Raw genomic sequence first — 24,843 nt, 5'->3', positions numbered from 1 at the left:
GGAATTGCTGGGTCATTTGGTAATTTTATGTTTAATTTTTCAAGGAATCACCATACTGGTTTCCACAGCAGCTGCCTATATATATTTTATATTATACATTACGCAATATGTTGTCACAATATAGTTTTTAATTTTTTTTAATTTTTAAAAACTTTATTCTCAGAGAGTGGAAGGGAGGAAGAGAGAGGGAGAGAAACATCAATGTGTGGTTGCTGTTGTGCACCCCCTACTGGGGACCTGGCATGCAGCCCAGGCATGTGCCCTGGACCGGGAATTGAACTGGGACCCTTCCTTTCACAGGCTAGCACTCACTCAATCCACTGAGCCACACCAGCCAGGGCAAGTTTTTAATTTTTTAAGGTTAATGTGATTACATAATATATTATTTAGGAATTTGGGTTTTTTTAAGTATGTGGAAAAAAATCTTTCCATATTTATACTTATAGTCCTAATACATTTTAATGGCTGCGTAATATTCCACAATTTATCCAACCCCTACAAATTATATACAAATATGTACATACTAGATCACTGCCACCCTAGAGTCACCTTTGCCATTTCATTATCCCATCCTGCCAGTCCCTACAATGTATCATGTCAATTCTAGCCCAGCAGTTTCTCCTTACCCTCTTCCCCATTTCCAGTACCCAACCTGTGAACTCACCAGTGAGTTCATAATAGAGATTTCTAAGTATACCAAGAAGAGAAGTAATCAAAAATACAACTTAGTTTTCTGAATTAAAATATGCACATATACATACACATCCCATTTCTTAAATGTTTCTAGACCCACTTTCTTCATTTTGTTTTGTACAGTGGGAATTTATACAATGGAAAGAAACAAATTAGCACATAGTACACATTCCAGCCTTAGTAAGCAATCCACCATAGAATAAATGCCAAATACCATGTAATAAGAGGAGGTACTTTATTTAAAAAAAATTTTTTTGAGCTATAATTGACACACAACATTATATTACTTTCAGGTGTGCAACGTAATGATCTGATGTTTGTATATATTGTGAAATGATCACCACAGTAAGTCTAGTTAACACCTCACATAGTTGTAAATTTTTTTTTCTTATGAGAACCTTTAAAATCTATTCTTTTAACAGCTTTCAAATATGCAGTACTTTATGGTTAACTATAGTGGCCATGCTGTACGTTACATCCCCAAGACTTACTTATTTCATACCTGGAAATTTGTATCTTTTGAACACCTTCAACCATTTTGCCCATCCCTCACCCTGAAGAGGAGATAGTTTGCAGGGGTGTCTAACCTGTGGCCACGGACCACATGTGGCCCAAGGTGGCTATGAATGCAGCCCAACACCAAAGCATAAATTACTTAAAACCTTTTTTTGGTTTTTGCTCATCAGTTTTTGTTAGTGGTTGTGTATTTAATGGGTGGCCCAAGATAACTATTCTTGTTCCAGTGTGATCCAGAGATGCCAAAAGGTTGGGCACCCTGGACTTTAGAACTTGAAAAATTAGGTTATTTTCCAATGGCTTTATAGACAAAATTTTAAAAACAGACCCATTAGGCCTAAATGAATCAGTTTAGATAAAAGTACTCTAAAATTCTTCAAATGTCTCTATATAGCTGGTATCATTTTTAAAATTTTTAATTATGTTTGTTTTCTGTAGAAAGTCCTATGATGACCTCACCTGTTACCTAACCCTTAGAACATTACCCGGTATCTAGTGGGTCTTTTAAAATGCGTGTGATAAATGGATACGTAAACCAATTCCAGACTCAGCAGCTACTCGGTCCCTCTGTGCAAAGCAGTATTATGGCAGAAACATGGTAGAAAGTTTGTGTTCAAACCCAGTGGCCACCTGACACAAAGGCTAAGCCCTTTTATGCTTCTTTTCTTAGGAGCTGTGCTGAAGACATAAAACAGGTGACTGCTTAGGGAAGTTGGCTGAATTTAGCCATTTTCCTTGTTTTACCTGGTTCTATCGGACATTGTTTCTAGGCATCTTAGGGCCAGTATAGAGTTGAACCTGACACACTACATGACCTGTAAAGGTGATGGTAAATCTTCAGTAGTTAAGGATCTGTGATCTGGAAACATGATCCTTTTGTGCCCCAGTCATTTGGCATTTCCTACTTGTCTCTGGAGTAAATTGACTTCTTTAGAAAGACTGAATCTACAATGCTTTTGTTATTTTGCCAGTTAGTGTAGAAAAGTAGACTGGAGGGTGTATTGCTGGACCGTTGATTTTTTTGTAGTTCAGTGCCTAGTTCATATTGGGAGCAGGAGCACCAGCGAGCCCAGACTGGGGAGGGCTGCCTCACTGCACTGCTTAAATGAACATGAGCACTATGGTGTTTCACTTGCCTGCACCTGTGTGAGTCACAGAATATTTCAATAAAGAGTTTGCAAGTGTCACCAACTTGAAATAAATTGTATCAATTTGAGATTCTCTAAATTATGGAACTTAAATTTTAATGTATTGTACTTTGGAATTAGATTTTCAAAAATGATGTTACTGCTAGGAGTTTGCAGAGTTATAAAATTAATATAGTAGGCTAAATAGACACTAAAACAAATAATGTTGATCTTTTCTACTCTTTTTGTCATTTTTATATTTTTACTTTTAAAGTTTATAAAGTAATTTGCATTTTTATGACATCTGCTGTCTTACTAATTTTTTTTAGCAGAGAAAGCAAACAGTGTTATTGTTGAATAAGTATTGACCCCTTCTACTATCGCATCACAGACAGTCTGCTAAAGAGCTTGCAAAGAAAAAAAGAAGTCTCACTCTTTTATGTAGCGTGGCAGATACAGTCCATTACATGCATGCCAATGTCATTACCCAAAGGAAAAATAAAATTTCTGTCTTTTGACAAGTTGAACATTACATCATGGAGCCAAGTGACTGAGAGTCCTGAGAAGATGGGGAGGATGGTTGTCACCCTTCATTATTATAAATTTTTATTTTTAAAATTGTGGTAAACTATACATAACAAAAATTTTACAGTTGTTAAGTATATAGTTCAGTGGAAATTAAGTACATGCACAAGGTTGTGCAACTATCACCACCATCCTTCTCCAGAACTTACCTTCCCAAACTGAAACTTTGTGCCCATTAAACTCTCGTTCTCCATTCCTCCTCCCCCCGACCCTTTCACCCATCATTCTACTTAATTTCTGTCTCCGAGAATCTGATGACTCTAGCTCTCTCATATGAATGGAATCACACAGTATTTGTCCTTTTGTGACTGGCTTATTTTCCTTAGCATAATGTATTCAAGGTTCATCCATGTGGTCACATTTGTTAGGATTTTCTTCCTTTTCAAGGCTGGATAATATTCTATTAAACATATATGAGGTTTGTCAAGAAGGTATCCAGCCCTGTAACATGCAAAATAGAGACATTTATTGAAGAAAATACAAGATATACATAGGACAATGATGCCTCCGTCCCCTTCAAAGTAGGCACCTTGGGACCTCACACAAGTTCTTCCAATCACCATCAGCAGCACCTTCATATTTTCTTGAATCTCATCTACATTTTGAAATCTCTTCCCTTTCAAAGGTGATTTTAGTTTTGGGAAGAGCCAGAAGTTGAGGGTGCCAAATCTGGACTGTAGGGGGTCTGAGTCACCTGGATGATTGGATATTTCGCAAAAAAACTGCACAAGATGTGATTTATGAGCAGGCACACTGTTGTGATGAAGCTGCCAATCACCACGTGCCCATAGCTGTGGCCTTCTGAATCATCCCCATATTTCCACGGAGGAACGTTCAAGCTGAATGCTAGATTTGATGCAGATTAGTTGCTGTTTACTCAGTCATTTTGAATGTGACAGCCACACAGTACACACGCTCGCTCAGTGGGGTCTACTGCCCCCACTGACTAGTACAGTGAAGTCGTCATTGTTCACACATGTGCATTCCAGTGCACTCTCCTTGGCTGCCAGGTTACCTGGATGTTGTGCGAAACCATTCTCATTATATTAACACTGGCTTGATTTTTTCTGGACAGACCGTATATAGTACCTTGAGCATATTCATTGCTTTCACCTTTTGGCTATTATGAATAATAATTGCTATGAAAATGGGTGTGCATATATCTGCTTGAGTTCCTGCTTTCAGTTCTTTTGGGTATATACCCAGCAATGGAATTGCTTGGTCATATAGTAATTCTATGTTTAATTTTTTGAGAAACCACCATACTATTTTCCATAGTATGTACCAGTAGCTGCACCCTTTTACATTCGCACCAGCAATATGTGGTAGTTCCCACTTCACATTCTTATTAACACTTACTTATTCCTGTTTTTTGGCTTTTTTTGTGTGTGGTAGTAGCTATCCTAATAGGTATGAGATGGTAGCTCCTTGTGGTTTTGATTTACATTTCCCTTATGATTAATGAAGCTGAGGGTCTTTTCCTGTGTCACACCTTTATTTTAAAAGAATTTTTTTTCCTTCCTTTTATGACCACTGCAACCAGTTCTTATCAACAAGAGAGATATGTAAGGTAGGAAGCTTATTCAGCTTGATTTCAGATTTTCTGAGGAGAGATTCTCTCTTAGAGACATAGCTAATATGTATTATAACATTTAAATTGCTTTTTGAAAGTACATATCAACAATAAACATCTTCCACCAAATTAGAGTTGACTTTTGTGGTCTCATTCTTCTCCTGAACTTGAATAGTGGGTAAGTAGCCTCAGTTTTATGCACTTATACCTAGTGAGCACAGTTCTGCTGGATAAAGGTGAATGCCTGATTTTAAAAAACAAACAAACAACAGATATTTAGGTCAACTCATTTTCTTTTGTTCAGATTGACATATCTTTTAAATCTGGTAGCTGGCTGGGGGATGTGTCCCGTTATTCCTTGAGCTGATATAAAATTATTCTAAAGAAAAACCACATATAGTATTTTTTTCTTTGTGTCAGAAAAATCTGTATGTGACAACTCAGTGTTTCAGGTCTGGTATCAAAGGTATGAAGAAGCAGATCCTTTTTCACATAGCTTCCTTAAAAATAAATAAAAGCTGACATTTATCAAGCGCTTCTTACTTATGAATGATTCTGAGCTGTTTACATAGTAACTCATTCAATCATCACAGCTACCCTTTGAGGTAGGGAGTACTATTATCTTTGCAGATGAAGAAATGGAGGTACAGAAAGTATTAAATTAGGCAGTGGAGTTCACTCACCTGATGCCAGAGACAAAACCTCACTGTGCAAGTGCTTCTTCACTGGAGATTAGGAGTAAGTAACTTTGTTGCCTTTTCATTCTATGGGACTGTCCCATAGCTGCTTTCGGCATTAATAAATAATTATACTTGCAAACTAAGCTTGGGAATATTCCTTGTAAGAATAAAAGCTTTGATGTATCTGCCTTTTTAATGAAACTTAAAACTATTGAGATAAAAATTTACCTAGGATTTTTGGTAAATATATAGTAGAATAAAATGTTCCCCATCTAAGTACCAAATCCTTCATTGAGACCAGAAATAGGGCATTTTACCAGCTACTGAAGCTCTGCAATGCTGACTGTATCCACTATATTTCTTGTGGGCAGATGGGTGGAGAGGGGAGGCAAGGCGTTTGTTTAGTGGTTCCAAGGGTTTGGTCGTAGCTCCCACAGCACTTGGCAAGAGCACTTCGCTCCGTGCTCTGCACGCAGGACTGCTAGGATTTTTACCTCCTTGATCTGCATTTTGATATGATATGATGGCAGCCACAGCAAAAATAAGCATGGTCTTCTACCTTTAAGGTGGTAGGTGGTCTCTAGTTATCAGCATGGCATTTTTTGTAAGGAGGCCACTCATGATTTTAAGTCTGGTTCACTCTGTAGGGAGGATTTGTCCCCTTCTGTTAGCTGTAGGTAGGTAAGTCAGGCTTAATGTTCTAGCTTGCTTTATACTTTTTGAGAGTTCAAATTGAAATAATTTTCCCAACATATGTATCTAATAGTTTTGCTCACTTCTAAGGTTAGAACTAAGAAGTAGACCAACCAATTTCATTATACTATGCCCAGTTTAAGCCAGGATCTGGAAGGCCAGGGAACTGGAGGAACAAAACACAGGTGAGATCATAGATGAAACCAGATGGGAAATGGGAGTAAAGGCATTCAGACCAGAAAACATACTTGAAGGAAAAAAACAGCTGATGCCCTGTCAGACCCTGCTTAACCAAAGCTTAACTAACCTCTACATTTAATTCTTATTTTTAATTAAATAATTGCTGCTGAAGTTCTGTTTTGACACAACCCGGACCTTTTCCTATACCCACCCAAACTGCAGCTAGCCTTGTTTTTACCCTACCTAGTCCCCTGCACCCAATTCTTTATCAGGTTCTTTGACTTTTGGTTGTTGGACTTAATTCATTCACTCACTCACAGGTCTGTTGTGCACCCAGTCCCATCTGTGGAAGGCCGCCAACTTCCCTTAGTCCAGTTGTCCCGGGAGAGTGTTTTCTTTTGTAGGCTCTTAGAGACATTGCCCACTCACCTGATAAAGTAGCTGAAAAGTCTTTTAGCTGATGTCCTGTAGACTATTGAAATTTTTCTTTTCTCTCTTTATTTCTTAACAGATTTTATTTATTTATTTTTAGAGAGGGGAAGGGAGGGAGAGGAACATCGACAGAAGAGAGAAGCATCAATTGGTTGCCTCTCACAGACCCCAAACTCTGGCCTAAACGCAGACAATGCCCTGACTGGGAATTGAACTGGGAGGGAACCTTTCAGTTTGCAGGATGACACCCAACCCACTGAGCCACACCAGTCAGAGTAAACTTTCTCTTTTGAAATAAACTTCTTGGAATAATTTTTGGTGTATAGAAAAGCTGCAAAGGTGGTTCAGAGTTCTCAAATATTCTTCACTCAGCTTCCATGCATGTTAATATCCTAGGAGCTGGTATAATTATCAAAACTGAGAAATTAGCATTGATGAACACTGAATTGCATTATGTACTTCATTCAGATTTCATCTGTTTCTCACCTATGTCCTTTTAGGCTCCAGAACCCAATCCTGGGTACCCTGTTGCTTAAAGCTGACTTGTGTCATTGGTCCACTCTGGTCTAAAACGGCTCAGCCTCTGTTTCTCTTGACACTTTGGAGGACTGATCAGGTATTTTGTAGACTGGCCTCAGATTTTGGCTCTCTGATGTTTTCTTGTGATTTGGGGAAATATGCAGAGGCACAGTGCCCATCTCATCACACTGTACCACAGGGTGCATGATGTCAGCAGGACTTAATTGATCATGATCCTGGTCACTTGGTGAAGGAGGTGCCTGCCAGGCCTGTGCTCCGTGATATGACTGTTGTCTCCTTTGTTAGTTTGGTTCATGTAAGTTGTTACTCAGTGCAGCTCACATTCAAAGGTAGGGGAGGGATTTTACACTATTATTTGAATTCTTTAGGGAAGATTTGTACCTTTCCCCTTTATTTCATCATTTATGTATGTCAATATGGACTTGTGTATTCATTTTGTACTTTGGGTTATAACCCAATACATATTATTATGTCATTTTGTTGCACAAATTTTTCCAGCTTTGGTCATTGGGTATCTTTCAGGTGGGCTCCTGTGTCCCTCTGACACACCCCATCCTTTGTTTCTGGCACTAAAAGGTAGATGCTCCAGGCTCACCTTGGATTTCCCTGTCTCAGCATCATCCATTTTTCTCAAAGGTTGTCCCTTTTAATGGACAAGACCTGGGTTCTGGTGTTCCCACTTCTGAGTGTTGCTGCTTCTCAGGCCTCAGCTGACAGCTGAGAGATGTATGTGTGCAGGCTAACCTATATGTACACACTCAACTCCACTGATTCTGTGCCTGCGCCTATCTGTGTGTCACTTACCTACTAGTCCTTACAGATGCCTCCATGGTTCATGCAACACCACAGGGTCATGGTGGCCTCTTTCCTTTGCACATTTCTAATCCCCTTCTCTGACAGGGAGGCACCAGTTTACCCACCATCCATTTACTCCAACCTTACACACATAAGTGGTTTCAGCATTGCTGACCTGCAACCCCGGGAGACAGATTACCAAGAAGCATTTAGTGTCTGTGTGCCAGTCTCTGTCCTCAGGCCTTGCAGCTTCAACTCAAAACTTGTTTTCCAAAGTTAGCTTTGGGAGTTCCCCCCACCCTACTCAGTAAGGTTATTTCAGAAATTTTATAATATAATTCGATATGTTTGTCAGTTTGCATTCTGTCCTGGTACCCCTGACATCCTAGCAGATACTTAAAAAATTTGTGTACATTAAAGTTCATTCTCTCTATGAGGTGTATAATCATTTGAGTTTAGACAGATACATAGAGTCATGTTGTGTCCACCACCCAGACAGGTAGCTCTTAACTTTTTCAGGGTTTTTGTGGTTTTCTTTTTCTTTCCTAAGTGACTACTGGTGCACCCCACTTCCATTGTTTGCCCATTGGGAAGGATCACATCTCTGTTACCTTGAGGTTTTTAATGCCATGTTGCCTTTCTTTACATAAAGGCATAAGGGATTTAAAGTTGGGGAAGGATATTAGAATTTTAGAAGTTGAAGGAACCTAAAAGATCCACTAATTTTATATTCCTAGCTGGACAGGTTGGGCATCAAGCCAGAATTGGAAACTAGAAATTTTGGTTCTCCTCCCCATCCCCATAACTGTCAATCTGGGTACATAAGACAGAAAAGATGAGTAAGACCAGGGCACACATTGCCTCACTTGGCTTTAGGTTTGAAGTCTGTGCTTATGGGCATGGTTTCTTTATTTTTTTGTTTTAGGAGATTAATTCTAGCAGGCAAGTATTTGTTTAATGTTGAGTGAGCTTTGGGGGAGGATTTTAAGGTATTGTTAATCATTTGTATATTAGTATTGTAAATTATTAACAGTTCATTCACTTTGTTTTTAATGCCAGTCTGAAACCAAATGTTTTGAAAGAACACGGAATTGTATTTGGGGAAGAGGTGATTTTGGAGTGCTCCACTTTCCACTCTCTAGAGGCAGAGGAAAACTTGATAGAATTCTCTACCGGATGTTGGCTTCTACTGAAGAGAGTATATCTTATTAATTTTTATAGGTAGTTTAAAGACTCTTAGGGGGACCCCAAAATGAGACCATCAGTGTTTTTCATTCTTTCGGTGCTTACTGGATGCCAGGCACCCAGGCTTTAATATGCAGATGAGTACTCTTCATTGTCATCGGACAAGAGAGGGAGATGTGAAAGGAGGAGCATTTGTCCCCATTTTGGTGGCACAGAGGTGGCCAGTATTGGCATGGCTTATACTGGTGCTGCTTCATTCAGCTTTTTAATTGTTTTTTTTTTTTTTAAGGTCTTTTATAAGCTATATAATTGTACTGCCCTAATACAACTATGGTGGGTTTTGCTTTTTCCCTTCCAATCTTTTGCCACAGTTTTGCATGGTTTAATGTACAGGATATCATATTCTGAAATGGTTTTATTTATTATTTTGTCATAAGCTTTTCCCAAGTTTCTCCACAACACCATGTAGCTTCTGTATTTACCTAGCTTTTTAATGTTAACTTATTTTTTTTCCCTAGGAGTCTACCCTGATCCTTTTTATGTTTCCAATCTTATTTTTGTTGGGTGCATTGGTTTCTTCGGCTCTATTTCCTGGAGTAAGATTACTGGATCAGAGAGCACGACCATTTTACAACTCTGGAAATACATTGCCTATTGTTTTACAACCCAGCAGCCTTTCTTGAAACCATGCCAGAGTAGACTGATAAACTGCCTACTCTGCCTCTATCACCTGCTGCTTTCTCCAGGGTCAGTGGGGTGGGGCTGCACACACACCACACTCACCTCTGGGCCTTGCAGCTGGTTCTTCCCCTGATCGAACACCCACGTGGACAGTCCCAGAAGGACAGATCGGATCCCTTCCCTTAACCTCCAGCTGGTTGTGAGGATGATGTGGTAGTAATGCCATGAGACACTGCCCAGTGACAGGCAGCGAGTAGGCTCTCAGGGAATATAAGCCATGTCATCTCTGGACTTCTCTCCTGGAGGTAGGCAGGGCCAGACTCTGAACTACTTGCAGCCTCAGTTTCCCGGAAGAATGGGTTAGTCTGCTCTCACAAAATATAAATATTGAGTGTGTAATACTGAACTCATGCATTCAGTTTTGCCTCATCTCTACAAGCTGTCTGATCCATGGAGCAAGCAGCCATGCTGTCTTTTCTAGAACTCCTTGGAGGGGTGAGGAGCAAGGGTGTGGTAGCTCACATCCTTTCATTTCAGGGACTCAGAGACTCTGCAGACCTACTATTAAAGATGTCAAAACAGCCAGGAATTACTGGTTATTTAAAATGCTTTAAGATGTTTCAAATATGAAGTTCTGTGTAATATGTGATTTGAGGTAGAGAGCTTGGACTTGAAGGTTATCCTTTTTAGAGTGTGAAAAGATGAAGCTGGCCTAATTTTAGAATTTTTTTTATCTATACTTTTCTATTTTAGTGGGTGTATAGTGTTTTTAGATTTAAGAGATGATGAAACAAGATTCTCCTGTTCTGAGAAATAGAACATTAGATGACTAATTGCATGTTTTATTTTTTCTTACAAAATATTTTTATCAAAAACTTTACCTCAAGAATGCAGGAAATTATGTTTCCTTTAAATATGTATCTTTAAAAGGTTTGCTTTGCCTATAAATGAGAATTCATTTTAACTAACTTTCCAGCAAAATACGGTGACTGCTTCTGTTATGAGAATCAGTGAGAAATTAGAGTAATTCCACAGTGAAACATAGCAGGTGACCATTGAACACTAAAACTTAATTTCTAATGTAATTTAATTTTAATTCATATAGCCATATATTGGACGTTGTAGTTGTAGCAATTTACATTTAAAGGCACGTGATTTTCACATTTAGGGTTCTGTGGAGCATAAATTTTCCACAGGAGCCGAATCACCTAATTTAGTTTAAAATTATGTTTTCTAAAATACCTTATTTATTGTAGAAACAAACAAAAAAAACTGCAGATTTCATTGAGTTCGGGAAACAACTCAATGGAATCAGTTGTCTTTACATATTTTAGGAAAATGTTTCTCAGTGCCTTTTGGTATATGTTTAAGATCAGAGAGGTTTTGGGCACCTTTTATTTGAGGTAGGTGGGGTGACTTTTTTCAGTGGGAGAGCCAGTAGGGTAAAGAGGCTTTGGCTGTAGTTTTCATCACTAGAAAGGCATAAATTTAGACTTAGTCCTCATGGTGGTCCTGAGCCTGATGCTGCACCACCAGGCTTGGTCTTTGCACATAATAAGCATGTGGCAATTATTTGGGGGTAAATGTGTTTATTCTTATTAATATCCCCATATGCTGAATGCTTCAGTATATACAACAACTAGTAGGTGAATATACTTGGCTTTTTTTCTTTTTTAATACTGATTATTTTGCCTATTTGACACATTTGATCTACTGTGAAGAAATTATTCTGGTTTCACTGAAGGTGGCCGTCTTCTCTCTGTCACCTTCCTTCATACTTCTTTATTTTCCTGTTCTGTCTCTTTTGTTCCAACACCCCTTTTTCCTTCAAAATACTGGATTTTGTTGGGGCTTGGCGTTGTGTATTTTTAAGTAAGCTGATCTTTGAACTTGACAAGACACCAAAAGTTAATTTTCAGGGTTTAGGAGATCATATGTGACTGACCAAGGCATAATTTCTTGTTTGAGCAGTGTGCCGCACACTTTTATGGATGGTACTTTGGACCATTTGGTTCTCTTGGGTCTTTCCCATGTATGGGGTTTGTGGATTCTGTACAGGCATGTCTGCACATTGAGCCTGTGTGCTGTTGTGGTGCCCAGCCTCTGACCAAGTGTCCTTCTCACTTGCACAGGTTGCGCAGAGCATCGAGGACCATCATCAAGAAGTGATTGGTTTCTGCAGAGAAAATGGCTTTCATGGCTTGGTTGCATACGACTCTGATTACGCGCTGTGTAACATCCCCTACTATTTCAGTGCCCATGCCCTAAAACTTAGCCGGAATGGGAAAAGTCTCACCACAAGCCAATACCTGATGCACGAGGTGGCCAAGCAGCTGGACCTGAACCCAAACCGCTTCCCTATCTTTGCCGCTCTGTTAGGTAGGTGTGCAATGTGAAAACTGTCTCAAGTCATAAAGGAGTCCTATACAAAGAACATAGTGATATTTTAAATTTTAGGTCTGGAATGTTTTGAATTCTATCTTATATTTAAAAGAACCAAGGAAGGGCTTCTCCACAAAAGCACTTCTTAGTATTATTTTTGATGTCACTGATAATATGCCTCTTTTGTTCTGATGTCTTTGTTTATGTGTTTTGCTATCTGGGCCAAAAAACTAATTTTGTGAATAAATATACTTAAAGTTTGGGGAAAATGACATTTTAAAAAATCACACATGTTAATACAGTCCCACTACAAAAATTAGATACTTAACCTTTGACATAAATTATATTTGTTACAGAAGAAAATAGGCTGTGGAGTTCGTAGTGTACTGTTGGGTTTCCCCCCTCATTTTAGGACACTCACTACTTTAAAAGAAAAACAACAAAAATAAACTTATCTTGTTTACAATGCCTACATTTTAAGTAACTATATAAATGTCTTTAAATTTCCTTTGGAGGAATTTCTTATGTTGAATACCTAGAAAGAATGAAACCTTGTTTTAACTAAGGTTTTATATACTGTATTTAATCTTTTTGCTTAAAAATGACTTTACAATAGTTAATACAGTCATTTGTCACTTTATGTCTGCATTTTATGGTTATTTTCTTTCTTTTGTCAACTCCTCTGTGTGCATGTCTATAGCTACTTGAGTATCCAGCTGTAGGTTGCTGTGAGTTTATAAGAATTGTGTCCACGGTAAAGTAAACATGTTTTGTATGAGGCCCTCCTGTGATTAAAACCCCTGAGCTGTGGTGATGGGATTGAAAGCTGTTTGTAACACACAAACCCTCACTGAAAAACATGTGGGCTCAAGATAGTGAGATCACATTGTACTTTCTCAATTTGTAGTCTGTGGAGGTTAGCAGCCTAATCTTGTTGTATGAAGAAGGGAGATAATATTGTGGATTACTTTTAGAAATTTCTAGTTAACAGATTTTTATAAATATTCCAAAAAAAAATTATACATAATTAGAAATTATGTAAGCAAGCCACAGTTTTTCAGTTTATTTGGTGACAGCATTCTAAATTGTATAACTACCAGTCAACAAAATTTCATAACTTGTCTGTGTTTATTTGAATCTAATCTCAAATATGTGTCTTTAAGTTGGCTGTTTTCTGTCCATCTTCTTAAGCAAAAGCTTCATATTTACTTAAATGTTATGCAAAATGAGTTGGGGATATTAACTGACTATTTTTCTTAAGATTTTATTTATTTTTAGAGAGAGGGGAAGGGAGGGAGAAAGAAAGGAGAGGAACATCGATTGGTTGCCTCTCGTAGGCACCTGACTGGGGACCAAACTGGCAACCTTTGACTTGTGGAACAATGCCAAACCAACTCAACCACACAGGTCAGGGCTAATTGACTTTTCATGGTCTAGAAAATTATATGCTTTTAGGATATGAATACCTTAGTTAGTTTGAGATATGGAAGATACTTATTTTATTTAAGAAACATTGAATATATTTCTTGGGACTTAATGCCAACTCATACTCTTCTAGCTAAATTATTTTGTGAAATTTTAAAATAAACGGAAAACAGTCAGTAACATGTTGAAAAGTTATTAATGAATTAATTTAAGCTTTGGAATTTCTTCAGAAATTGTAGGGAAGTTATGGGCAAACTCTTAATTAGATGAGCATTTTTATTTTAGATTTTGTTTAAAAGTTTTGGTGTCTTCAAATGAGAAAGATTATTTTGCTTTTCCTTTTTGTAGTAGAAAGTATGGCTATATAAGTTGTGTTTTAGAAAAGTAGAGTGGAGCCCTGGCTGGTGTGGCTCAGTGGATTGAGTGCTGGCTTGTGAATCAAAGGGTCACTGGTTTGATTCCCAGTCAGGGCACATGCCTGGGTTACGGGTCAGGTCCCCAGTTGGGGGTTCATGAGAGGCAACCACACATTGATGTTTCTCTCCCTCTCTTTCTGCCTCCCTTTCCCTCGCTCTGAAAATAGATAAATAAAATCTTAAAAAAAGGAAAAGTTGAGTGGAATACTCATTTAAAATGTATTTGGCCCATGTTTTAATAGACTGTTACTGAGGTTGAAATTGGAAATAGTTTTTCATATAGAAGCTTAAAGAAATCTCAGGCACTGCATACTTCACAGTGAAGCTCTGTGCAATCCATAAACAGGAAAGCAGTGCAAAGTAGTGACTATGCAGTTACGACATAGCTCTGCTCCTCTGGACATCATGGCGGTTCGGTACTTTTATATTGTGATTTTGTGTTAGAATATTGTGATTAGGAATATTGCAAATGCTCTCACCTTGTTTTGCTTTCTATTAGCAGCTAATTAATGAATCTATTATCTCCAGGTGGTAGTGACTAAATTATGATATAAAAATCACAGAATTATTTAGGAAATTAGTGCTTTTAAATTGCATCAAGATAACTACATATCAAAGATGTCAGCGCATCAGGCATCAAGCACTACAGTGAAGGGAGAATGTTTCCCCAAAATATAGCTTCTCCACTGAATACAGTTCTTACTTGTGACATACCCAGTGGTAGGGTGCACAGCTGAATGACACTGCTTAATGGTGTTGTGGTCTGTTCTTTGTCACATCTATTTGTAGGTGGTGGTAGTAATTGCAGGAGGAGAGTAGGGTGTTGATCCATGTCACAAGAAGTAGTCGTCACTTAAACCTTGCTGTAGATTCCGCCTTTGCTATTGAACTAGTTCACAGTGTATGGTGGTCTCATGAACCAATGAAAACTTATATCAAGTTAGCATTATCAGGTTGACCTTAGTCCTGTGCTGGGAAGTTGCTTAGGTTGTTACACAATGTACCCAGTGTAAGTGCTGTTGGAAGTGTACTGCAATTCATGTTGTACTTGAGGCAGCTGCAAGAAGTCTGCCTACTGTATGCTGCTTTATACTAAAAGATAAATATTCCCCATTTCTGTGTGGAAGTTTTATGTGGTTTATCAAGTGAGGTGGTCCTAAAAGTCATATTGTAAAGTCTAAAACAAAGAAATAAAGGTAATTTTCAGATTATAACATGCAGTGACAAGTTTCCCCATGTCACTCATGGTGATAGCTTTTATAGTATCTATGTTTGCATTCCAGGAAATCACATTCTACCTGATGAAGACCTGGCTTCCTTTCATTGGAGTTTACTTGGTCCAGAACACCCACTAGCCTCACTTAAGGTACAAACTAATTTCATTTCTAATATTGGTAATCATCAACTGTTGATTTTGCTATACTTTAATATAAATAATGACCCTTATTATAGAAGGAACTGTACCACAAAGTTAACAATGTTATGCTTTCCCCTAAATTCAGGATTGCCTTAAAAAACAATCTGCCTTGTCTTGTTTCCAAAACCTATATTTTAGAAAAATTATAAATGTTCTTAAAAAATTCCTTAAGCTCAAGTGTCTATCAGTAGATGAGTAGATAAAACAACTATGGGACATTTACACAATGGAATACTACTTGGCCATAAAAAAGAAAATTTTACCCTTTGTGACAGCATGGTTGCACCTGGTCAACATCATGCTAAGTAAAACCAGTCAGAGAAAGACAAATACCATATGACTTCACTTATACACGGAATCTAATGAACAAACTGAACTAACAAGGAAAACAGAGATAGACTCATAGATGAAGAGCAGGCTGACAGCTCTGAGGAGGCGGTTAGGGGGTGCAGCAATTGAGCAAAACAGAAAAAGGATTCATGGACATGGAAAACAGTGTGGTGATTGTGGGGGGCAGGGTATAAGGAGATAAATTTTAATGGAAAAGATACAATAAAAAATAAATAAATAAAAATATCCTTAGAGAAATTCTTCATGCCTTGTACCTAGAAGATGGAATTCTTGCAGCTAAAATTTTTATATGTTAATTTTCTTACTTACAAATATTAATTTTTTAATACGTAATACAGTCATCTGTTACTTATATATCAGTGTTTTAGCATAGTTTGATACATTTTGTAACTTTCTTACACATTTTCTAAAACTGTAAAAGTCTATTTAAGACTTCAGTGCTTTTTAAATGATGGGGGAGATCAAAGTTCATTAGAGAAATGGTCCATTCGTACTTAATTTTATTCATAGAAAGTATTTTATTAACATAATATTTATTACCTTTCTCCCCTTCCTGTTTGTGAAAGTAATGAACATCTGAGAAGATGCACTAACTTTGATTTTCTAAAGTGGGAAGTTTTATGGTTTGATGTGAGCACAGTAGTGGAATTGATATGAGCCACTAGGAAGCTTGGAGTTGTATATATGAGTGGCTTCCTGTGGTTTTTCCAGTTCCCTGTGCTGGGTAAATTGGCTGTGGCATTCTGTACTATTAGTGTTATAATCACAGTTGCAGTTTGTTAGGTGGGGAATTGAGAAATCGGGATGTAGACTAGCTGGCATTTTGGTTCTCACTTCCTTGTAGGGAAGGGGAAGTTGCATGGAACAGTTTGTGAAGGTACTTTTTCCGGTAAAAGTCTGAGTTATGTTCGAATTACTTTCCCTCCAAAAGATGGGTTAGTTTCAAATTGGAATTTTTGTGTTTTAACTGAGAGTGAGCTTTTGTGATATCTCAAAGTTCAAGTGGAATTTCTTTCCCGTCTCTTGTTTTGTTCTTTGCCACCCAGAACCCACTTTCTGTCCCCTCTTACTAACATGACACAGTGTTTTCATTCCTAATAGTTCTTGGTATGGAGTTTTTCAGCTTCTGCTCCAAAGTCAGACAGCCTTTCTCCTCTTCTTAGAAATGACTTGTTTTCTTTCCATTTTTTTGTCCTTGAAGAACAGCTTTTAATTTGCTGTTTACATTTATGAAGTGCTACAAATTTGTAGTCTTCATTCTAAATTCCTGGTGATTGCATTATTTAAATGCAGATTGGGAAAAGGACAGCGTTAAATCAGGTAAACTTAAAGGTATTGTGCTCATTATGTTTGTTAAGTAGTATACTTTCATAAGTTGAGACAAAATGAAGACTTGTTTCTTAACAAGGTTTAAGTATTTTTGAGTAATGGACTGAGAGGCTCCCAGAATCCTAGACCATATCTTAGTTGAGCTAGCCTTGTTTCATGTACATGGTCAGAGATTAAAAGTGAGGAGCCGTTTGAAGAATTATTAAAAAAACGAATTCATCTGTTTGACTGGTTACTAACATTATCATGTGTTTTTCCTAATATTTTTGTTAAGAAAAATACTATGTATGTGAAAAGTTGAAATAGAAAATGTCTCTCAATATAGCCATCCTCTTGGTTCAACAATTAACATTTTGCCTTGAAGTACTTATATTTATATCTTTGTTTTTTAATTCAACTATTTAGAAGTTGTAGTTTCATAACACTTCACCTGTGAAAACTTCTGTTTATACAGTCTTCACCTAAAAATAAGGGTGATCTCTAACTTATTAATACTAGTATCACATCAACTAAATTAGGAATAATTCCCTAGTGTTGTTTAATATTAAGCCTGTATTTAAATATTTCCAGTTGTTCCCTGAAAATCATTTATAGCATGGTTGCTTTTTTAAATTAGGACTCAATCAAGTTTCATGCATTGTCATGTGTATTTTAATACTATCTGTGTGTTTTTATGGCATAATAGAAAAGCAATCCAAAATAATTTTTCAGTGACTTGATAAGTTGTAGGATTTTTAAAGTGACATTTTGAAATTGCAAGCACATCTGGCTTTGAGTTAAAAAAAAGAAAAGAAAAAAATTCCAGTACTTTTTTATTTTTTAAGATTTTATTTATTTATTTTTAGGTATGGGAAGGGAGGGAGAGAGAGAAACATCAATGTGTGGTTGCCTCCCACGCACCCACCACTGGTGACCTGGCCTACAACCCAGGTATGCACCCTAGGCTGGGAATCGAACCAGCGACCCCCCGATTCTCAGGCTGGCACTCAGTCCACTGAGCCACACCAGCTAGGGCTTTATTTTTTTTAATTCCAGTACTTTTATGTTTTGACCTTATATACAAATTTTCTGTGTGTACCATTATTTCAGTCATCTTAAAATAGATGCTGGGAAATTGGATGTGTCATTTTTTTCCCCCATGAACATTGCTGTTATATAGCATTGTCTGCATCCCATCTGCTTTTTAGTTTCTTCTTTTTCCCAGTTATTAAACTAACCTACATCTTTTGAAAATTTGGTTGGTTGTTGCTTATGAAACTTTTTCATGAGTTCTATTAGTCCTTTTTAACACTGTATGTTGTATACACAGATTTTAAAAATATGTGATTTTGGCCCTAGATTGTGTAGCTCAGGGGACTGAGTGCAGGCCTGCAAACCTAAAGGTCACCAGTTCACTTCCCAGTCAAGGCACATACCTGGGATGTGGACCAGTTCCCCAGTTGGGGGCATGCAAGAGGCAACCAGTTTATGTGTCTCTTGCACTTTGGTCTGTTTCTCTCTCTCTCTCTCCCTCCCTTCTCTAATTGTAAATAAATAAAGTCTTTAAAGAAAATGATATCTGATTTTGCATCCCCTAGTTCAAGTCTTCTTTTGTCTATTCTGTTTATCCTACTGTATTTGTACCATTTTGCCAAAGTCAGATCTACTTGATTATTGTTCGTAAGGGGTTGGTATTATGTGAACTCTACCTAATAAATTCAAAGTACTCCTTAACATGTATTACCATCACCTACATGGTTTCAACATTTTCAACCTCACTGTCCATAGTGCTGGTTGAGTTAAGAAGGAAACATGTCTAGGGTGGGCCTGAAGGTTAGGGAATACAAGAAGAACCTGCAGGGTCAGGAGGAACATGAGATGATTAGCGCATGGAATGGCATTCACAGAGGAAGTTGGGAAGGAAACAGAATTCTGTTTTGTGCTGCCTTACTTAATAATCAGGGACGGTGCTCACTAGGAGCACAAATGTAGTGCTGACATACTTAGAACCTAAAATCGCTTAAGGGCTCTACTAGGAAAGGGGAAGTAGGGTGGCCAGTTAGGTTTTAAGATTTTCAATACTTCAGTTGATGTTAAAAGCTGCTAGTAAGATGATATTAAGTTTCTTAGATTTTGGAGCAAAAAATACATATTTCATTTGTTTTCAGGACATTGGGAGGCCTTTGGGAGTGTGGAGCAGCCAACTCTGATTGGATCACTTAGCCATAAGCACAAGCTAAATGAGCACCCTTTTTAAAATGGGTTTTCTGAGGATTTTATTGTTTTATTATTTTGAGTCCTGAATTGTGGAATTTTTTGTTTGGGGTAGGTATTTAGCTGTTTTAATTTAAAAACATTTTTAACTGGACCATTACCTACAGTTCTTTGTATTCATTTTAATGGTTTTCGTGTTCTCAACGCTCATGCATTTCTAGTTTTTATTTCTCTGAGTTGTTCATTACTCCCAAATATTTCCTGCCACGGAATCCCTCCCACCATCTTCTTTGTGTTAGACAAACCTCCTTGCAAGTTTTATTCTGGCCTTTCCTCTTCCAGACGTCCTGCAAGCATTGTTCTATGCGATTATTTAGTGTCTGTATTGCTCTCCCTACATCACAGCTCAATTGTGGTGAGCAGGCAGAGGAAACCCTCCCCAGCCCATCTCTTTCCATCAGCTTGGGCCAGGCCTATACCTCTGTGTGGCCAGTTGACACGCCTCTTCCAGAGCCCCTTGCTTCTGCCTCTTCTCAGAGCTCCATCCAAGACCCAGACTTTGCACATCTTCCTTTCCAATTTAAATATTCTGTAGTGTTTATAACCCTACCTTCCAATGAATTGATTTTCAGTCACTCACCTTCCTTTAACAGCATTGCCTTTTCCTTATGCAGCAGGATACCAGGGCAATCTGTCAGGTTACATCAGGAATACTTCGGTTTAAATTTACCTAGATTTTACCCAAAGTTATCCCTAACTTTATACTTTTTTATGTTTTAATGTTTGCCATCAAAAGTCACTGAGTAGTCTTTTTTACAAGTGTGTTTAGGAATAGTGTGGCATTCAACACCAGGGAAGAGGAATTGAGGCTGGTTCTGAGAAAGTAGCATGTTAGGGTCTCAGGAACATGGAGTGGTCACAAGGGTGAGGTTGGGGCACATGGCAAGGCTCTTAGTAGACCTCAGGATGAAGTGCCAGCCCAGCTGTTCTCCTCCCTCTTGGCTTCCCTGATGAGGTGCTGTGGGCTGTGGCTGCACCTGTTGCTCAGTGTCTAGCCAGCCCACAGTCCACACACTCAGTGGGCCTGGGCCCTATCTGGTTTTCATGTCATATGTGGAGCCAGCTTCCAAAGGGAAAGCAGCATAATTCCAGGGTCTTTGAGGTTCTGTGGAGTTTCTAACGTACTGTACAACCTTACTGGATGAGGTAGGCCATCTTTTCTGGAATCCTTTTTCAAAGTAAGTTGGGTATAAATTGTACATAAATAGAAAGATAGGCTTCATTTATTTTGAGTTCTACCTTTTAAGGCATTGTAGGAGATAGCAGTTTGGGTACCACAGACCTTCCAAAGAAGATATTCCTCCTTGCATATTAGTATTAATTGAAGTTAATTCAATATATTTCCTTCTCAGGAAATCATCCTATAGTTCTATAAGAGCTAAGCAGCACTTCCAAAATCCCAGGACATTTTGGGCTCTAGAGGAAATAATGTTAGGGGCCTGGAAGGTTGAGAAAAATCAAACCATTATGCCACATGGAGGTGAATGCTATTTAGAATCTCACTTCTGGAACATAACCACTATTAACAGACTGATATTTGATCCTCCAGAATTAAAAAAAAATGTACTATTAATTTGTCATTATAATGTCACCATCATTACACACGTGAGCTGCACATTCTTAACAGTCCCTGTGAAAACGTAAGTACACAGACTCACTGCACTGGCCTCTCAGCTTTTATATTGTTAAACCAATTTTTAGTTAAGTTTTATTTTAAATTTATATATAGAATCCTTAAAAGGAAAATACAAAACTGAATTCACCAGATTCTTGCTTGTTTATGTATTTTCATTAAAGTTTCCTTCCCTGTTTCCATTGGTTCTAAAGTGAAAGTGGAAAGTTTGAAGTCCAAGGAATCTCCTGGAATGGTCAGAACTCAAGTATAGCTTCTCTCTCTGTTTTTACAGATGCGGGCAGGATTCCCACATCACATTTCTAGGAAAGGGGCAGAGTTTTAGGCAGGATTTGTGCTCCCTAGTTGTTACAGGATTGCTTTCAACTTGGCTCCTCCTGTGAGGGATTGGGTCTGCCAGCAGAATTCTTCCCAAGTGAGCTGGAATGCATGGCCCATCCCAAAGGAGCTGAACTGAGGCATGTGGGTGGAGACTATGAAGAATACAGTGTTTGTAATGCCTAACTTCTGATGCCTTGGAGGGGAGTCAAGAAAATAAAGGATGCCCAACTAGTGGCACTTCTGCTCTTTGTGTCTTCTCATGACCTGGAATCTTCTAGATCTTGTTAAATTTAGAAGCATATTCTCAGTCTTAAAAATGCTAGCTTATTTCCTCCCTTGTGGATTCAGAACCCCAACATCATCTGTAACCAGGCCCTCCCCATTGCTCTGACAGGAAGGGATCGCTTCTATTGGAAATAGGGCTTCCATGGTGGTTTTCCAACCCTGTGGCTTTCACGCACACACTCTACGACTCACCAGTGTTGGTCCTTTCACACCCAGCGCTCTGAGGTGGCTCACACAGACACATTGCCTTTCTTCAGACCAGACAAATCTGGGACCAGAGGACATGTGACAAAGTTGAAGCTTGGCAGCCAGTTATTTCTAAAACTGCCATTCTTCGTTACAAAGCCTTTTTTTATGACAGCTTTATTGAGATATAATTGACAAATCACAAAATATACAGTTCATTGGTTTTCTGTATTCATAGAGCTACACAACCATCATCACTATCTGATTTTAGAGTTTTATCACCCTGAAAAAAAATGCTGTGCCTCTTGGCAGTCACTGCCCACCTCTCCACCACAACCACCCATGGCAGCCACTAATCTACTGTGGTTGTGCCTCCTCTGGCCATTTTATATAAGTGGAATTATGTGAATTCTTGTGTCCAGCTTTTTTAAGGAGCATAATGTTTCAAGGTTCCTCCGTGTTGTAGCATGTGTCAGCCCTTCATTCCTTTTTATGGCCAAATAATATTCCACTGCGTAGTGATACCTGCCACACTTCATCTGTTCATCAAGTAATTGACATTCAAGTTATTTCCACCTTTTGACTGTTGTAAATATTTGTGTACAAGTCTGTCTGTGGAGCTCTGTTTTCATTTCTCTCAGGAATATGAGGGGGGACACAAAAATGGAATTTATTTGTAAAAAATTATGTATTCTTACATGTTTAAACTTCAGTCACCTTCAAAGTACTTTCCATTTGATGCAATACACCTATTGGGACATTTTCTTCACTGCTCAGAACAGTTTTTGAACTGCTCGATTTTGATGCCTTTTAGTGCTTCTACTATTGTTTTGATTCACCTCTTCCACATCAGTAAAACATTTCCCTTTGAGGACTTTTTCACCAGGGAAACAAAAAATTGTTGCTCGGGGGCGAGATCCAGTGATAGGGAGGGTGGAGCACGAGGGTCATGCTGTTTTTGGTCAGAAATTGCTGAACACTTAGCTAGGTGTGGGCAGGTGCACTCATAAATCACCCATCATGAAATGGGCAAATGCATTGAAAGAGTCTTCAGAAGAAAATCACTGAAGCCAAACACAGCCTCTCACAACAATGCTATTTGGCGCACTGATACAGATGGGTTCCTTTAACATTCACCTAGAGAGTGAAGCCTGTACTATGAGGGGCCTGCCCTCTAGAAGGTAATTCCAGGGGTTTGTGGGTCCCTCCTCCCTACATACCTGGAACTGGAATTGCTGGTCAGATGGTAACTCTGTGCTTAACATTTTGAGGAAAAGAGCAATTCCTAGCATTTTGTGAGGGCTCTGATTTGTCTACACCTTCATGAACATATGTTATCATCTGTTGTTTTGTCTTTAGCCATCCTGGGGGTATGATGTGGTTTGGTTTACTTGTCTTTGATGACTGGTGATGCCAAGTGTCTTTCCCGTGCCCACTGGCCATTTGTATGTGGTCTTTGGATAAGTATCTATTCAGATCCTTTATCTATTTTTAAATTGGGTTATTTGTATTTTTATTATTGAGCTGTAAAAGTTGTTTTGTTTTTTTAAATAGATTCTAGATCTATATCTCCTATCAGGTATAGGATTTGCAGATACTCTCTCATTCTGTGTTTGTCTCTACTTTCTTTGTTCTTTTTCTTTCTTTCTCTACTGTTGTTCTATTATAGTTGCCCCAATTTTTACCCATTGTTCTCACCTGCCCCACTCACCCTGACCCTGCTCCCACAGTCCACCCCACTGTGTTGTTGGAGGATTATCCTTCTCACTCTTATCCCTCTGGTCCCAGTCATTCTGTTTTTTCCATGCCTCTGGTTATGTTTTGCTTGTCTGTTTCTTTTCTTCATTAGATTCCTCTTATAGGTGAGATCATATGGTATTTGTCTTTTGCCACCTGACTTATTTCACTTAGCATAATACTCTCCAGTTCCATCCATGCTGTTGCAAGAGGTAGGAGTTCCTTCTTTCTGCTGCGTAGTATTCCATTGTATAAATGTACCAGTCTTTTGATCCATTTACTGATGGACACATGGGCTGTTTCTAGCACTTGGCTATTGTAAATAGCATTGCTATGAACACAGGGATGTATAGTTTCCTTTGAATTGGTGTTTTAGGATTCATATGATATAATCTCAGCAGTGGATTCCTGGGTCAAAAGGTAGTTCCGCTTTTAGTTTTTGAGAAAATTCCATACTGTTTTCTCACAGTGGCTGCACCAGTCTGCATTCTCACGAACAGTGCACTAAGGGGTCCACTTTACTCCTCATCCTCGCTACCACTTGTTTGTTCACTTGTTCACTTCGGCCATTCTGATCCCTGTGAGGTGGAATCTCATTGTGGTTTTAATTTGCATTTCTCTGATGGCTAGTGATGCTTAGCATCCATTCATATGTCTTTGGGCTCTGTGTATGTTCTCCGAAGTGTCTGTTCAGCCCCTTTGCCCATTTTTTAATTGGATTCCTTGTCTCCTTGGCATTGAATCATATAAGTTCTTCATATTTTTTGATGAGATCAAACCTTTGTCCGAGGTGTCATTGGCGGGTATGTTTTACCATACGGTTGGTTCCCTTTTCATTTTGCTGATGTATTCTTTAGTCATGCAGAAGCTTTTTAATTTGATGTAGTCCCATTTGTTTATTCTTACTTTATTTCCCTTGCCCTAGAGGATATATTAGCGAAAATATTGCTGTATGGTCTTTTTAATCCGGTTTGCCAATATTTTGTTGAGGATTTTAGCGTGTATGTTCATCAGTGATACTGGCCTGTAGTTTTCTTTCTGTGTTGTGTCTTTACCTGGTTTTGGAATTAGGATAATACTGACCTCATAAAAAGGGTATGGGAGTCTTCCCTCTTCTTGAATTTTTTGGAATAATTTAAGAAGGATAGGAGTTAGCTCTTCCCTATGTGTTTGGTAAAATTAGCCTGTGAAGCCATCCCTTCCAGGGCTTTTGTGGGGGGAGTTTTTTGACCACTGCTTCAATTTCACTAGTTGTTATTGGCCCATTCAGGCTTTCTGCTTTCTGCTTCTTGATTCAGGGTTGGAAGACTATGTTTCTACAAATTTGTCTATTTGGCCCAGGTTTTCAACATTTTTCTCATATAGTTGTTTTATAGTAATTTCTAAAATCCTCTGTGGTATAGGTTGTAATTTTTCCTCTTTCATTTC

The 24,843-nt window shown here is 38.4% G+C and overlaps 1 protein-coding gene across 1 annotated transcript in view; it reads left to right on the top strand.

Annotated features, from left to right (window-relative positions):
- FAM120A (family with sequence similarity 120 member A) overlaps positions 1-24,843 on the top strand; it is a 117,915-nt gene that overhangs the window by 5,141 nt on the left and 87,931 nt on the right. Inside the window, exons 2-3 of the mRNA XM_053925320.1 lie at positions 11,813-12,059; positions 15,187-15,269. Coding sequence (XP_053781295.1) covers positions 11,813-12,059; positions 15,187-15,269 — 330 coding nt within the window. The remainder of the gene's footprint in view (positions 1-11,812; positions 12,060-15,186; positions 15,270-24,843) is intronic.

This window comes from Desmodus rotundus, chromosome 1 (genome assembly GCF_022682495.2).
Source record: "Desmodus rotundus isolate HL8 chromosome 1, HLdesRot8A.1, whole genome shotgun sequence".
Classification (NCBI taxonomy): Eukaryota; Metazoa; Chordata; class Mammalia; order Chiroptera; family Phyllostomidae; genus Desmodus; species Desmodus rotundus.
This window is presented reverse-complemented; position numbering and strand designations above follow the sequence as displayed.